Genomic DNA, 17,625 nt, shown 5'->3' on the forward strand with positions numbered 1-17,625 from the left:
TCCCATTAACTCATAAAATATACAAAATAAAAATTACTCCGAATTAGTCTTCCAAGCAGAATTGTTGACAACATTTCTTTGTGTAAAAAGATGCCACCAACCAGCACTAATAGGAACAGCTCCTCTTCTCTCCTGTGATCAGCACTGCTACAGATACTACAGTCAACTGGGTTTCTCTAAAGATTTGTAAAGCGGTCTATTAACTTGTTCTGGTTTTTATTCTTAATGGACACTGATGTGGGAATGATTTCTTATTAATAAAGAAACTGCCTAGGCCCATTTCATAGGCCAACCCTTAGGTAGGAGGAGAAAACAGAACAGAATGCTGGGAGAAAGAAGCTGAGTCAGTGAGTCGCCATGGTTCTCCCACGCCAGACAGACGCAGGTTAAGATCATTCCTGGTAAGACAGCTTGTGGACTACATAGAATAATAGAAATGGGTTAGATCAATATGTAAGAGCTAGCCAATAAGAGGTTGGAACTAATGGGTCAGGCAGTAATTAAAAGAATACAGTTTCCGTGTAATTATTTCGGGGCATAAGCTAAGCTAGCCATGCGGGCGGCAGAGTGCCTGGGACACGGCCCCCGCCGCTCTTATTTCAACAGGACACTTCTTTTACAATAAGAATTCTATAGTGTTTACAATGATTTCAATTTTATGTTCTTGTCTAAAGCCTGAGCACCAACTATAAAAACATACTAGATTGGAAATATCTGACCAGCTGGTGAACAAAACCAGTTGGGGCTTCAATGACTTGAGGTCTTTGGTAGTCACATGGGAAGAGCTTCAAGTGTTAAAGCTAATAACCACGGCAAGGGTAGCTTGATATTACTGCAAGCAACTGTGCTTTAAATCAATAGGAACTGATAGCCACTAGGACGTAAGATGTATGTGGCAGACATTGTCAGGGTTCACTGACAGTGTAAGGTTTCAGGTACTTTGTGTGTAAATGGGTGGACTTTTAGTCTTGGCAATGCTTTGTATTCAAAGTCTAGATCAGAGACTTCACTCCCTCATCAATAAAACAGAGATGAGAACAATAAAATAGTGCTTCATGAAGTAGTTTAGGGAAAGTGAATGGGACTGAGTGAAGCTTAAGTCAAGATTTTAAACAATAAATTTGCTTTAATAATAATAATAATCTCAAACAATCTACGCCTAAAAATTATGTTATTTAAATTTCCCAAAGATGGACAACAAGGGAAAAATGTTTAAAAACGCAAACATCATTCTTTATCCTAAAGTGTGAAAATTTTAACTTTCAGCCTCAAAAAGATTTTACTTTTGTAAGAATTAGCTAAACAGGTATTTAATTTCACAGCATTTATAACAGTGTGCTGGTTGCAAAACAAGTGATTTACACATGCAGGCAAATAGGTAAATTGCCTTCTTCAAATCAGAATGCATTGACTTTTATGTATACCTAGGTCATACTAGGTCTGTACATTATTACTTATTTTCATTAAAAACTTGTTTTCCTCCAAGAAATAGCCCAAGGAGGATTAGTAGAGAATGCCTTGAAGTGGCAGAAAGAACAGAGACACGATTAACTATTCAAAAGTTAAGAACTAGGTGCTGAGCTGACACCTCACCTCAACTATATGTGTACTATGTCATATAAATGTCAGGCATATATTTAAGAAAAAAGAAAACTCTCATACTCCAAGAAAATGTATTGATGACATCCAATGATGTTCTGAAGACCATTAAAGTCCTAAGGGCAGAACCACCTTCTTTATGGATAAGGAGAGTAGAAGTTTAAAGGCAAAAACCAGAAGAGTAGGGATTCCCAGTCTGTCATCCACCCACAGCTGGGTGGAACTGAAACAGAAATTTGTATTTAGATAAGGTCAGGATGAGGAAAAGAGGGGAAGCAGTGATCAACAAGACTTCTAACTTTCCACACACTTCATTTTTTGATGAAGTGTGGAGATAATCATTAAGAAATTTAAATATGGGAAGAAAGGAAACCAGCCAACTATTATCTGAAAAATAGGAAGAGGGAACATATTATGGAACAATCTTTGTACACTGCAATTTGTTTTGGTCTCATTGTTAAAAAGAGCTGACTGGCTGATAGCTAGGCAGGAAGAGATTCTTTGAGACACAGAGAGAATGCTGGCAGGAAGAACAGCAGAGTCAGAGGAGCTGACATAGAGTAAGCAAGACATGCTGGAGAGGTAAATGCCAAGAGCCTTGGGGCAGCACATGAATGAACAGAAATGGATTAAAGTTGTATGAGGTGGCTAATAACAAGCCTGAGCTATCGACTGAGAAATTATAATTAATACCAAGCCTCTGAGTGGTTATTCAAGAACAGCTGCCAGCACAGGAAGACTCTGCCTACAGAAACCGGTGCTCTGTGGCGTGGAAAGAATGGGCATCCTTATGTGTATGTTTATAAAGTTGCTTGCCCACTCAACAGACATTCATCAGCCATAATTCTGAAAGGAAGTGGCTGGATTCTAGATTTTCAATACATCCTGGCCTTTGTTAGGCAGCTGTCTTACTTGTTTGGCAGGGCTGCATCTGCCTAGTGGCCAGTGAGCCTGCCTACAAAATATTTTATATGAAATATGGGCCCATACTAACAAGGCAAGACCACCGATGACAATGTACTCACAGGTGAACTCTAGGGATGCGAACGGGAAATTATCTTGATTACTTTCAAAGGAAGTGGGACGACCTGTGGAGGCCCATAGAAGTGAATTCATTCCACCTTGACTAAGGGTCTCAGAGTTCAGACCTATTCTTGCTACTTCAAGGTTATATGAGGAGATGCTTGATGTAAAATGTGGCTATAGGGATGTCTTGCCTAGACAAAAATATATGTTGACCTAGGGTGTGGTTACTTGATATTTTGAGATGTGAGGAGGAAATTACTTTCTTTGTTCTTTGTATGCTGTCAGGAAGTCTTTTGCCTTCCCCCTAAGAGAGAGCAGGGTACCCTGCCCTGTGGGAAGTCCAAGGCCCTCCCCTGATCCCCTCTGTCTTTTCTAGAACACACACAGCCAGTGATCACAACCAGGGAGTGTTGCCCACACTAGGTTGATCATTCTCAGGGTCCTACGCAACTTATTTGACCCATACGAGGGAAGGGTGAGGATTAAGACAGCTAATGAGGTAAGCCTTAGATTACAATTGCTATGGGAGGACCAATCCCACTGTGGGTGATACCACCCCTGGGCTGGTGGTCCTGAGTTGTAGAAGAAGGCAGGCTGGACAAGCCACAAGCATACCATTAAACAGTACTCTGTTGCCTTTGCATTAGCGCCTGTCTCCAGGTTCCTGCCCTGTTTGAGTTCCTGCCCTGACTGCCTTTGATGATGAACTAGGATATAGAAATATAAGTGAAATAAATTTTTCCTCCCCAAGTTGCTTTTGGTCATGGTGTTTCAAAACAGCAGAAGACCCTGAGTAGCTGAAAGAAGGGGTATTTAGGGGAAGAAACCACAACACAAAGGGGGTAGGGAGGGCATCATTGGAAAATTCTGAAAATACCAGTAATAATCACAAGGGGATAACTCCCCATTTCTCAAGATTATAATCTAACTTTATGGTCAGCTAGTTCCTGAAATAGAGTCACTGAACCGGCTAACTTAGATTTTTGGCTCTTCTCTTCCTGCTAGATTTTTGGCTCTATTCTTCCTGCTAGAGGAGTCTGGATTTATCCGGGTCTTTCAAAGTCAAAGACACAGAAAATATTTTCGACAAAATCATAGAAGAAAATTTCCCTAACATAAAGAAGAAGCCTGTCGAGGTATAAGAAGTATACAAAACACCAAACAGACTGGACCAGAAAAGAAAGTCCCCCAGGAAGATAATAGTCAAAACACCAAATACAAAGGAAAAAAATAGTAAAAGCTTCAGTGGAAAAAGACCAATTAAAAGACCTATTAAAATTATACTAAACTTCCCAATGGAGACTCTAAAAGCTGGAAGGGCCTGGACAGATGTGATGCAGACTCTAAGAGACCACAAATACCAGCCCAGACTACTGTACCCAACAAAATTTTCACCTCCTATAGATGAAGAAAACAAGGCATCCATAAGCCAAATGTAAGCACTAACTACTAGTCCAGTTCACCTGTGTTCACTGCTGCTCTAGTCATAGTAGCCAGGGATTGGACACACCCTAGATGTTCATCAGCTGATAATGGATAAAAAAATGTGGTACCTTTCTTTACACAATGGAGTATGAATCAGCTGTTTTAAAAAAGTGAAATCATGAATTTGGCAGGTAAATGGATGGAGCTAAACAAAATCATCCTAAGTGAGGTAACCCTGACCCAAAAAGACCAATATGGTATGTATTCTCTTATATGTGGATGTTAGCTGTTAAGTTCTTAACAAAGATACAATTCATATAAGCCACAGAGGTTAAGAACAGAGTAAGAGACTATACACGAGGGAAGCATTGCTCCTGGAAAGAAAAATAGAACACATAGTAATGGATGGAGGTGGGTGGTGGAACACTGGAACAGGGGGACCAAACAGGGACAAAGCAAGAAGCAAGAAAAAGGACATAAGGGAGGAACATGGGGTAGGACAGTTAAAACACAGGACCATTTGAGGGTATTGGGAAAGCCAATAAATACATTAGAAGCTGTTGCTTCCTCCTCCTTTTTTTTTTTTTTTGAGACAGGGTCTCTCTGTACCTTTGGAGCCTGTCCTGGAACACTTGTTCTGTAGACCAGGCTGGCCTCAAATTCACAAATATCCTCCTGTCTCTGCTTCCTGAGTGCTGAGATTAAAGAATAAAATAAATACATATATTTAAGATATCTAAATTGAAATCACCTACTAATGGGGGAGACAAAGCACCAATCAGACATCTCTCACCAACAAATGAAACCTCTAGTGCTGGGAATGGGTTGCACTGAATGGAGAAGTTGGCCAAAGGTACCCTATCAAAATCCCCAAGCCACACTGGACATTGGTTGCGCTCTACAAACTGATGGTAAGGCCCAAACATTAACCTACACCTACACAACTCAGCAAGCATAGAGAAGTCCAGCTGATGCCTACCTAGAGCCGTCGGCCCTGCTGAATAGTATTCGTGGTATGGGAAGACGCTCTGCACAGTACAAGGTCAGAAAGGTAAACACCAACGCAGCTACAAAATTTGCCTCTAAGATAGCTGGTACAGTAGTAGTAGAAGAGTTGTGGGAATAACCAACCACTATCAGATTGGAACTAAAGCCCACTCCATGAGATGGAATCCATTCCTGACATTGCCTGGGTGGCCAAGACCCTTAGACTAGATAAGAAATGGATCTAGAGGAAACTCTAATATTACTATTCTGCTAAAGGAATGTAGCAACAACAAGGCTCCTAACAATGTTCTGCTATACTCATGGATGAGCATATTGCTCAGCCATCATCAGAGAAGCATCCTCACGCAGATGGGAACAAATACAGACTCACAACTGGACAATGTGCACAGCTGAGACCTCGGAAGACTCAGTCCCAAATGGAAGGTCTCCATCAAATCCCTCTCCTCGGGGCTCAGGGAACTCTGCAGAAGAAAAAGCAGAAAGATCCTCCGAGCCAGTGAGGAGGGAAGACACCTAGGAAAAGAGACGGAACGGGACTTGTGCACGTATGAACTCCTAGAGACTAGGGCAGCATGCACAGGGCTTGCAAAGGTCTACGCCAGATGGGGTCCCAGGGCTGAGAAGTACAGAAGAAACAATCCCCCATTCCTAACCCAGAAGCTATCACAGCTATCTGCAAAGGACATCGTTTCTTCAGTGAAGTCTCACTGGGTATACAAGCCACACAGTAGGGCAGACCCCATGTAAATGGCCAACACAAAACAAACGCAGTGGCATTATTAAAGGGGTCTGTTTCACACTGTTTGTTGGAACAATTTTTTTTAACATTACAGACCTTTCTTTATATATTATGGTTTCTGCTTCTCTCTCTCTCTCTCTCTCTCTCTCTCTCTCTCTCTCTCTCGTGTGTGTGTGTGTGTGTGTGTGTGTGTGTGTGTGTGTCTCCGCATATGTATGGTTCTGTTTTTCCTTTGGTTCTCTTTTTCCTGATTATTTTATCCTATTCTGGTTTGTTTTCACCATTTTATTATCATCACTATCAGCATTATTATTTTAGGATCCTATTTGTATTCTGAGGGAGAAAAGAAAGGGTGTGGACTTGGGCGAGAGTCTGGGAGGAGTTAGGGAAGGAGAAAACGAGTCATAATATACGGTATGAAAACATGTTTTCGATAAAAATAACAAAGCCAGGCCCTTCCCAATTTAGCATCGATGCTCAGGTATAATTAACCCTAAAACCCTGCTGTTGTTAAAAACACTACACACTGCTGACTAAGTCATCTATTACCAGCACTGTAAAATTAGCAATTGTAGATAATGCTTTAGGGGCACATGCTCTGTCGTTAGGCTGCCTGGGAACAAAATCTGTGTCTTCACTTATAAGTCGTTTAGCCTAGTGACTCAAAGTATTTAACCGCACAAAACGAAGAGAAAACAAACGAGAACACTAGGCTTCTATGTTTGTGGAGGAATTTTTGACAGCCTTTGGAACGCAGCTATCCAGAACATAGAACTCTGTAAATACCAACTTTCCTAAGAAGCTTCAGCAAACTTTCCTGAACCGGTAGGTCAGCCATTGCTTATCATTAAACAGCTTCTTGGCATAAGGAATCGTACAGTCATCTGCCCAGCACCTGCTACCCAGCTTCCCGTTATTGCAGGCAAAGGGTCGCCTCTGGAAACGTGAGATTTGTGTCCTCAAAGCCAGAGCCTTCCTATTCGACTAATTACTGCCTCCACGTTCCAGGAATCTCAGCAACCTGGAGAAAAGAAGCCGCAGAAGATACCTCCGGACAGCCTGGGTTTCTACACTGTAACCTCCCAGAAAATCGACCTGGAGGAGGCGGAGCCCGAGGACAGAAGCCGCTGGCCGGAAAGGGCCAGAACGTGGGCGGGACCGGAGCAGCGCGAGGCCCAGACCAGGAAGAGATGCTGCCTAGAGCGTGCCTGACGCGGATGTGAGAACGACCCGTCTTCATTTGCACTTTCCATGCCCAAAGCATTATAGCCCCTGCCCTCCACTGCCGAAAACATCATTTACTATCGCCACGTTGTTTCCGTATTTTTCCTGGGGTCGAAAGGTGAAGGGCATCCGTCAGGCAGATACTGGGCACCAACAGAGGCGAGACGCCTCGGAGGCGGGGTCCTTCGCTCGCGCCGAAATTCAAAGGAACAGTTCCGGCACGGTGGTTGGGCTGCGGCGGACGCTGTGCCGGGGATGCTGGCGTTCTCCCGGTAGCGCCCCGATCCGGGTCGGGTGGTCTCGCTCTCCGCTTTCGCGCTGTGAGGGACCTGCACCGGTTTCCCAGGTCCGGGCGGCTCTGTGGCGGGTGCGTAGTGCGTCCCTTGGCCCGGCCACAAGCCGGTGTCTCGGCGGGAGACGGGGCGCGGGAAAGGTCAGGTTCAAGGAGGGACCTCAAGTGCTGATTAGATAGAGATGTTGACTCTTGTTCCTCCGTAAGGCAGATCAACAATTACTCGGGGACGCGAGAAACCTCGTCCTTAAGGTCCGCTAACTGCCCGGGTCCTGAAAGTCTTATTCAGAGAGATTCACGGATGTGTGTATGCAAAGAGCATAGCGGGATTTAGGGTGACTTGGATAGACAGATAAACGGTGCTTAGTGTCATCTTTTACTGCCACGGAGGAAAAAGGAAGGAGCGGTAAAGAGGGGTATCCATTCCAGTACCAGAAAGGCGCGCTTGTAACAAGGAGAATTAAATGTGAAATAACCAACAATCTTTATTAACGACAGTGTTTACAGTCAACACGAGCCTAGGAAAGTGGGCAGCAGTAATAAAGAGATGGTGACTTCCAGGCTGGATGGTTTAACTTCCAAACGGTGGCCAACTCCTTGATAATTTTAAATTCGAGGAAGCTGTTTTTAGAATTAAAAGTAGTTTGGCAAGTGTATTTTTCCGGTGCTATACATTCCTGTGATATTTATTGTGATTTGGTTTGTTTTTGTTTTTTAACGTATACTTGAGTGATGTTATTTCTGTTTTACACAGACCTCGCTTGTCTCTTGTTACCCAGCAGAGGCTTACGAGCCCAAGACAGTGTAGAATAATGTATGTCAAATCAATCATTCTCGAAGGATTCAAGTCCTATGCACAAAGGACTGAAGTCAATGGTTTTGACCCCCTCTTCAATGCTATCACTGGTTTAAACGGCAGTGGAAAATCCAATATTTTGGACTCCATTTGCTTTCTCCTAGGCATCTCCAACCTGTCTCAGGTACAGTACAAACTTTATGATTTATGTAAACATTTGTCCAAGGGTAACTTTGTTACTTTTTGGAGACTACATTTGCCTGTTTTTTTGTGCTTCACGTACATTAGTTTATATTGCATTGCATCCATTTAAGCAGAGATTTTGGTTACCCTATCCTTTAGATGAAAAAACAGAAACTGTGAGACCTTGCCTCAGTTTCCTCCTCTTAAACTGTTGGAAGTAATGCCCCCACCGAGCAGTGTTATTTCAGTGTTGTCTCTGTTCAGAGTCTGTACCTGCTCTTCTGCCTTACAGTGCCTTTTAGGGTGTACTAATGGATGGGGTGCCTAGTAAAGTTCATACCTCTCCCTTGAGTTTTTCAAGTTAGCTTTTGCTAAGTTAGTAAAGATCAATTCAGAATAGAATGTAAAAGGTATTGATAATAGGTTATTGTCCGTAGTCCTTGTTTTTCTTGCTGATGGATGGATGTGACCGCCTCTTTTTTTACTTACCACTACACAGGTGGGTTTTTCAAAGCAAGACATATATTTTAATGCTGCTGTTGTAGAATATGAAGTTTGGTCAGTGAACTTTTCCTTCTTTAATTATAGGTGCGGGCTTCTAATTTACAAGATCTAGTTTATAAGAATGGGCAGGCTGGAATCACCAAAGCCTCCGTTTCAATCACTTTTGATAATTCTGACAAAAAGCAAAGTCCTTTAGGATTTGAAGCTCATGATGAAATCACAGTTACAAGACAGGTGAGTAGCTGTCAAGCCTTTGGATACTGTATATTGTGTGACACTATAAATAGTGTCCCCAGATAGGGGAACGACAGCCGACCAAAGTATGCATACCACCAAAGTTGAACTTGATGGTAACTGGTAACTAGAGTTTCTCACAGGATCTGAGATAAGGCATTACCGCTCACAGGAGTAGAAATGACGCAGAGACAGGGTCTCCTCTCACATGGGTGGCAGCTCACAGAACGAGGAACCTGGAGCGCAGTGCACAGCCCAAGGGCAGCTCAGCAGATTGGAGAGTGTCTTTTCCAGGTATCTCATTGGTTTTACCTCTCCCCTGCGGCTGGTCTGCTCTTAGTCACCTTTGCAACTTTTCTCCTCTTAGAGTCTTCTTTGCCCGTTAGCTCCCTTCCTTCTGAGGGGTGGGGGACTCATCTCATTTTTTATAGCTTATGAGTGAGAGTCCTAGTGAGTCTGGTCAGTTTTGAGGAGTTCCCAAAGCTATCAAGAGTTGCTAACCTATGTAAAGGGTCCCTGCAGGATGTAACATTTGGAGAAAGCTATTACACAACACTGCCCCGTGATAGAGCAGTGATTCTCAACCTGGGGGTCAAGTGACCCTTTCATTGGCACCACCTAAAAACATTGGAAACACAGATATTTACATTTGATTCATAACAGGAGCGAAATCACAGTTATGAAGTAGTGACAGGAATAATTTTATGGTCGGGGGGTCACAGCATCAGGAAAGCTGAGAAGCGCTGCGTTAGAGTTCCTCTTTTAGGAGCTCAGCTGATGTGAGCATCTCAGACAGCTGCTGGTCAGCACTTCAGGTCACTTGTCTTATGTGAGAGTGTCTCAGCAGTACTTCTGCAAGATTGATGGGGCGTAGGGGTGGGCCAGGAGTCTGGTCACTTCTAGGGATTTCCTGAAGGTTAACTTGTTTATGTCATAAGATTTAAGGCACTTACCTGCAGTTTGGAATGTTTTTCCTCCATTAAGAAAGAACATCCTGTGTCTCAAGGAGCTTCTCACCAAGATAAAATGTTCTCTCTTGGAGGAAATTGCTGTGTAACACTGTGTAAACATTTCAGGTCTAATGTGTTGCTTGACAGTCCGGCTCAGTAAAGGCTTCCTGGTTAGTGTTGATGAGCAAATCTTATGAATACTGGCTAGAATCCTTTAGACTATCTTATAGAGGCCTGAACTGCGTAATGGTGCTTCTGTCAATATGAACTGTATAGTTGATAGTGCCCTGTGAGATATATTGTCTGTAAGAGAGTGAAAGATCTTATTTTCCATCCCGTGAGCCCCAGCTCAGCTGTGGTTAGAACTTAAGCTATCATGTCTGAATCTTCCCTGTGAGCTCCTGCAGTTACTTCAGATCTTGCCTTCTATTCTGATTTGTAAAGAGGTTATTAAAAACTAATTTGAAATTCAGCAGGAGTTTGCTAACTTAGTTTTATGTATTAATCTTGGTTCTCTTAAGAGTTCAAATATGAAATCTGACTTTGTGTATATTTCAATATTTAAGTTGTCTGCAGGTCTAAGTATTTTCTAAGTAAAATCCTACAGGGCTTTGAGCTGCGTTCCAGGTCCTTCATTAGCCTAAACACACCAAGTATGTAGCAGCCTCTCAGCTGCATACAATTCCATAGAGTTTTTTTTTAACCCGTGTGGCCTGAGATTTAGTGGCGATAAAAAGGGTTAATAAGAACAGATACAGACAGAATTAGCATTTCTTCATCTTAGACTCTCCACTGGTTTTCTTGGGTATTCTCTCAGTGTCCACAACGTGACTTGAAGCTGCTCTGAACTTGTTATATGTGTTATTAATTAGCCTCATTGCTGTCTTTGTATTTAAAATCATTAAGGGCCTCACATTAGTCCTTAATCTTTTTTCTTAGAGTCAATGCTTTCAGCTTTCAGTTTTGTTTTTAAAATTTTTTTAGTTCTCACTTTCTATTTTAACATTTTGTTAATATAGATTTTCTTTATTTTTAATCAAGCTTCTGGTTTTCTTTATTTATAGGGCAGGACAGAATTCAGCTCTTTGTTAAGTTTTTTAGTAGCCATAAACAGGTACTTTTGGGGAAATGTCTCTACATTCCTATTTAGCCTACATAATTTTTTCTATCTTTATTTGGGTCATGAGACTGTATTCTTATATCTTTTTTTTTTTTATAAAATCCTTGTTTTATTTATGGACACACCTCCCAACCTAATAATCCTGTAAAGAAAGTAAACGAACTATATTCATTATTTATTACTGGTCTGTATTAAAGATTCTTAATGCAGTGAGGTGTATATTATGAGAAGCAAGTCTCTATTAAAGTCTTTCAGACTTTGTTAAATGCGACGATCATACCCTTAATGGCAATTTTGGAATTGAGGTAAAATCTGTTCGAGACAGGATCTAGAGTGTCATGATGAACCCAAGCTGAAGTACCATTACTCTCTTTTCTTTGAAGTTGTCAAAAGTCATGTTAATGAACTCTTTGTAGAGTTTTGTCGAGAATTCATTACAGAATCCATGTCTTTAGCTTTTAGTATCTTCTGTTCCCATTAAAAAGTGGAAAACATATATTAGCCTCTAAGTGTGGTCAGTTTCAGAACATGGTCAGGAAAGAAAAATACATTTTATATATATTGGAAAAATAACGTTAGATGTGCATAGTTCACTAGTTAGTGAAAGCACCTGAGTTGTCCTAACCCAAACCCACAGTCCTTTTGATTGTGACATACATCTTCCACTAATCACTCAGGGTACAGAATAGTGCAAAAATGGATTTTACAATTTATTATTTTGGTACAAAATGTTCCTTCATCTTTAAAGGTTGTTAAATACTTCTTTTTTAGGTGGTTATTGGTGGCAGAAATAAATATCTAATCAATGGAGTGAATGCCAATAACACCAGAGTCCAGGATCTCTTCTGTTCCGTGGGCCTGAACGTTAACAACCCTCACTTCCTCATCATGCAGGTTGGGGTCGTTCTGTATCTTTCATAACAGGTTCACTTTAATTTTTATTTGATGCATATGAGAATTGTGGGTTTTTTAAATATCTATATTCTGTGTCTATTGAATTATATGAATTTTTGTTGTGATATGCTTTTTTGCAGTTATTTTATATGTAAAGCCAATACAAGATAAGTTTAAAAAAGAAGTCATGTGTCAGGTTTTTATAGCTTACAGAATGGAACCCCCCAAGCTGCCAGAAAAAAAGTCAGGGAAAGAAAGATTTTTCATCAAGGTTTCCAAAGTTCCTTGCCCATTGTTGACCATCTCCATTGCTGTGTGCTTGCGGTGAGGCTGATATATAGCAGTGGAACCACATGACAGAGGCAAGCTGCTAACTTACCTCCTGGGGTCCAAGGAGCAAAGAGAGGTGTGCCTTAGAACCCGAGTATCTCAAGTGAGACCTGCAAATCCTGTAGTTTCTAACCTTCTAACAGTCCAGTGGTACCTGCATCAGTGGATTCAACCATTGATTAGTTCAGTGTGCTCATGATCCTATCATGTCCCTTAAGGGTGATGCTGTCAACTCTTAAAACCCTGTGGGAAAATGCCCAGTATCAACACCATGAAATCGTTATCCTATTATAAAAGACTAGCTTTAAAGCAGTTCAATATTTCAGGAATAAACTGATGTCTTTTTGTATCATTATCCTTTGTATCATTTAGTAACTTAATTTGTGTCACTCTGAGTGAGTTACAGAAGCTTCCACTTAAACATTATATGACGTACTTAGGTGATATTTTTTATAGCTCATTGTAGTTAAACTAAATTTGCTGTTTTCTTTTCAGGGCAGAATTACGAAAGTATTAAATATGAAACCACCAGAGGTAAGAATAGTATTTATAAATAATAAAAATAGTAATTATAAATTCTCAATTTTCCAGGCAACCAGATTTTAAAAGTAGTTTCTTACATCAAGATTTTGGAAGCCTTGTCTGAGAATGATGAGTAAAGTAGCTTAACATTTAGCACTGTGTCTGTAGTTCAAAGGTCTTGACTGTGTAGAGCAGTGTAGCTAACTAGTATTCTATGTTGGGATGAATTACTAAGGAAAAAGTGCTAGAAAAAAATGTATGTAAAATTAGCTTCTTTTCTAAACTACATGAGGTGTGGCAAAGGACTTGTAACTGCCTTGAAAGTACTTGGTGTAGTGAAATGAGTTTTTTACTTTTGCTATTGAAAAGAACTGAGACTGTAATTGATGTTACTACTCTATTTAAATAAGGGTCAAGTTTACTTTCACTAAGGTAATGTCTTAGTGAGAATTACTAGTTTAAAACCTGCTGAACATGTACAAATCATAACGAGTTCAGGAAAGCAGTGATCTTCTAGACATGGGTTCTGAAGGTGAATAGGAGCTTCCTAAAAGGTGCTGGCATGCGTTCGCATTGCTTTGTTTAGTTACTAGTTAGTGGCAGCATAAGACCCTGGCCTCACTCTGAATAGAGAAGTGGAAGAGTAAAGTTGCTTGTCACAACTTGTCACTAATGCATGTGCCATAATCATTAAGGATGTATGCCATGCTTCAGCCTTGGAAAAAATAGTTGAAGTCCAACTTAAAATAGGTTTAAGAGCAAACTTTAAAAAATAGAAGAAAGGGCTACTTTGTTTTTATTGTCATTTTAGACTTGTATCAGGAAAATAGGAACAATCAGTATTTCAGTTTCAGAAGTGATAAACATTGGGAAATTAGTGTAGCAGAAGGCTTGATTTGGGAATAAGAGTGAAGCTACAGATACTTCTCAGTAAAGTGTCAGGGTCAGATAGATGTTTTAATCTGGTTAACTTTTTTAGGGTGGTTATATTACTCAGTAAAATTCTGTTGAGGTCAATGTAGTGGTATAGTTAATGCTAAATTCCAGTGAGATTCATTGCTTTGAATTCTTAATACAATTGTATTCCAGATATTATCAATGATTGAAGAAGCTGCTGGAACCAGAATGTATGAGTACAAAAAAATAGCTGCCCAGAAAACTATAGAAAAAAAGGAGGCTAAACTGAAAGAAATAAAAACGGTAATTAAATAGATGTGAAATTTGCAGTTTATGCTATAAAGCGAGAACATTGCTCTTCTCACTTCTGTTTTCCATAGTCTTTCATGTACCAAGTCTTGAAAAACAGAACAATTAGGTGTTTTTACTTGACCTACTGAAAATATTGTCTGCTTTTGTTTTCCAGATATTGGAAGAAGAGATTACTCCAACTATTCAAAAATTAAAAGAGGTATATGCTATATGTTTTATAGGGTGTAGTTAGGGTGGTTCTCAAAATCAGATCCTAAGTTGTACAAATACTGATGAAGTGAAGTATCTACCATTTCTTGGGAATTTTTCTGTAGGATAAAATTGGTACTCAATAATTCGGCCTTCTACTTGCAGTGGATATATATTTCCTATCTACTAAGTCAAAATGGTATTAGAGACTAGTCTTCATAATCTTAGATATAGCATTTACAGCCCCAGGGATCATAAAACTTGGTGGTTTCAGTAATAAGTTGAAAAAAAATTGTTTTTTCAGTAATAAGTGGAAAAAGCACATTGTTTCTAAAGATGTACCCACTTAAGACTTAATAAGTGCTCATTAATTTAATATTGCTTAACTCCTTATAGTATAGATGATTTAGAAAAACTGAAAAACTTTGATCCTAAGGCACTCCCTTTATTAGTAGTGAACAATAGATTGGAAAGTTAAATCTTGCCTTTGGACCCCTCTTTGGACACATTCTTTCTAAATCTGGTAGCAGGGAGAGGCAGTGAAGCTGCTGTGAGCTGTTCTTTATCTGCTGCTTATGTTCAGCTGCTCTGTTGCTTCAGTGGGTCCTTATGTGAATCAGCTTCACACATGTGCAAGCAAGTTGTAGGACTTGAAAGTTCCGCAGTGACGCGACAGCCAAGTGCATGTCACAGTGTGTCCCCGTGGGTAGACCTACTTATAGACTTCTACCCGTAGCTGATAAACCTTGGAGACACTTTTCTGTGGTAATCCCAACTGCTTGATCGTAACTTACAAAAGATAAAAATGGCCACATAGGATTCTTTAGAGATGGGATAATGCTGTCTTAGAAGCCAAAGTTCTGAGGTTAAAGTGACATCAGTAAAGACAAAAATCTATCAGATTTTATAAAAAGAAATTTGATCCAAGTTTGCTGTAGCAAGATTCTCCCTAAATTTGGCTTAGAAGTATGAATTTTCAATTATTATTTACTATGACTTTTCTTTCAGGAAAGATCTTCCTACTTGGAGTACCAAAAAGTAATGCGAGAAATAGAGCACCTGAGTCGTTTATATATTGCTTATCAGTTTTTGCTGGCTGAAGATACCAAGGAGCGCTCAGCTGAGGAGCTAAAGGAAATGCAGGATAAAATATTAAAACTTCAAGAAGTGCTGTCTGAGAACGAAAAGAAAATAAAGGCTCTCAATTGTGAGATAGAAGAGTTGGAGAAAAAAAAAGATAAGGTCAGGACAAATTAGATAAACATCTGGAAAACTTTACTATAACGAGGATTCACTGGGTAGTGTTCTCCACATTGATATGTTAATCTTAAATAGTGATATAGCTTGTAGAAAAAAGCTGTATCGTGAGCCACGTAAGTGATGTGAGTGGTGTGCATTTGATTGTAGGAAACTGGAGGCATACTCCGCTCTTTAGAGGATGCCTTCGCAGAGGCCCAGCGAGCCAATACTAAGACTCAAAGTGCATTTGACCTCAAGAAGAAAAACCTGGACAGTGAAGAAACCAAACGCAAAGAACTAGAAAAAAACATGCTTGAGGTAAGCAAATAAAATGTTTCCAGTGATGCTCATTTGACTATTCTGTTCATATTTAGTGTCTGCTCCCACTTAAGTGTAGTTGTGTGAGTCAGAAATACAAAATGGGGGGAAGTTATTTTTAAAAAAATCACTGCTTTTGGATCCAGTTAGGAAAATGATAAGTAAAATATAAAGTTTGTTATACAGTGATAAGTGATGTGGTAAATATAAATAAAGAGGGGAGAAGAATAGGTGTAAGGGAATTTGTGCCAGTGAGTGTCTGAAGGCCAAGTGAGGTCCTGATAGAGTGTGGTCGCATGGTGTAGAATGACAGCAGAAAACTATGAGAATGAGTCTGAATGTTTTCCTCTTTTGAGGCCAGGACGTGGCTTTTTAGCACAGACTACTTAAAACATCCTATGTTTGTAATACAGGAATACGGGAGTACACTGGCATCCTCAGTATGTGGGCCTCATTCACTCTGAGGTATATCTACCAACTGAGCTGCATTCCTGGCGACCCCTCCCTCGTTTTATTTGTTTGTAAGGCTCTTTGTACTCCAGGCTCTTCTGAAACCCCCTGTGTTCTGAAGACTGACCTCATTATTCCTGGGATGTGATACATCATGCCCAGTGAATAAAAACTATTCTAAAGACACGTTTCCTTGAAAAGAAGAGGATGGAGGTGCTAACTGACCAGATACATAGGAGAATTTGGAAAGGGGCTTGATTTGACATGAAATAATTAATAAAATATACAGAATAATTCATAAAATGGACACTGGTGGTACAAATCCGGTTGTTGAATATAGTAGCCCAAACTTCTAATCCCAGCACTTAGGAGGCTGAGATACAAATTTGAGATCAGTTTTGGCTTCAGTATCAGACTCTGTCTAAAAAAGACAAGAAGGAAGGAAAAAAGCGGGGCGGGGGGGGGGGGGACGGGACCTTTCATGATTTAGAAACAGATGGAAGAAGGTGAGAATAGGATGGAAATGAGGGTAAAATTACCAGCAAGGGCTGGTAAAGAATAGGGCACTCATAAGAAGTTGAGTATCTGTATCAATAGGTGATGTGTGTGATAGACACAGGAGTGTTTGAAGGATGATCCCATTGGATGACTAAAAGTAGACGTCATTGTTTAAAGTCCAATCAAATTGTTCTTCCTACTGACTTTGTCAGATAGTGTTATATATAAATCTAATTATACATATAAGCAATAAGAAAATTTTAAATGAAATATCAAAACAGGGTTAGTATAACAGTTCTGTTTATGACACCCACACCCAGCTACAGAAATCCATTTTTTAATTTCTTTCTGTGTTTTTTTTTTAATCAGGTTTATTAAGGCTTAAATGTGTGCGGTCCTCTGCCTTGATTTTGGCTCATTTCCCTCTTATTTTTGCATGTTTTTTTTTTATCTTGAACACAGTTACTGGTTGTTACTTTTTTTTTGTCTCCTTTTCTGTATCCTTTATTCTTGATCTGTAAATGTTAGCATGCCCCAGGCTAGTGCATAGCCATCTTCTATTGTTTCTTAGGAGAGTTCTTTTGTTCCTGTAGCTTTAAATACAGCCAATACTTTCATGCTTTCAAATGCAAGCTGGGCTTAACTCCTTCCATGAACTCTGAAACAGTATGATTCTGTACTGGTTGTCTGGTTATCAGCTGTTTGAAACGTCTAGTAAAACAAAGTACACAGACACAAAAGAATTTGTGAAGCAGGCTCAGATTTATTACTTAAAGAAGGTCAGCCACATTCTAGAATTTGTGAGCTGATTTCTCAAGTTCATGTAAGTTTCCCCAGGGGAGGTGGAATCTCATCTGCACCAGAGCCATAGTCACC

The 17,625-nt window shown here is 40.1% G+C and overlaps 1 protein-coding gene across 4 annotated transcripts in view; it reads left to right on the forward strand.

The window, feature by feature from the left end:
- Window positions 1-7,043: 7,043 nt before the first annotated feature.
- Window positions 7,044-17,625, forward strand: part of Smc2 (structural maintenance of chromosomes 2) — a 44,625-nt gene continuing 34,043 nt past the window's right edge. The window contains exons 1-9 of one of the 4 annotated variants that reach the window (XM_005362181.3): window positions 7,044-7,388; window positions 8,068-8,293; window positions 8,881-9,030; window positions 11,872-11,994; window positions 12,820-12,858; window positions 13,936-14,046; window positions 14,210-14,254; window positions 15,253-15,486; window positions 15,652-15,801. In XM_005362181.3, coding sequence (XP_005362238.1) covers window positions 8,126-8,293; window positions 8,881-9,030; window positions 11,872-11,994; window positions 12,820-12,858; window positions 13,936-14,046; window positions 14,210-14,254; window positions 15,253-15,486; window positions 15,652-15,801 — 1,020 coding nt within the window. In that variant the 5' untranslated portion in view covers window positions 7,044-7,388; window positions 8,068-8,125. The remainder of the gene's footprint in view (window positions 7,389-8,067; window positions 8,294-8,880; window positions 9,031-11,871; window positions 11,995-12,819; window positions 12,859-13,935; window positions 14,047-14,209; window positions 14,255-15,252; window positions 15,487-15,651; window positions 15,802-17,625) is intronic. The other 3 variants (XM_013351904.2, XM_013351903.2, XM_026786791.1) reach the window with 3 other exon arrangements.

This window comes from Microtus ochrogaster, linkage group LG5 (assembly GCF_000317375.1).
Source record: "Microtus ochrogaster isolate Prairie Vole_2 linkage group LG5, MicOch1.0, whole genome shotgun sequence".
In the NCBI taxonomy this organism is placed as follows: domain Eukaryota; kingdom Metazoa; phylum Chordata; class Mammalia; order Rodentia; family Cricetidae; genus Microtus; species Microtus ochrogaster.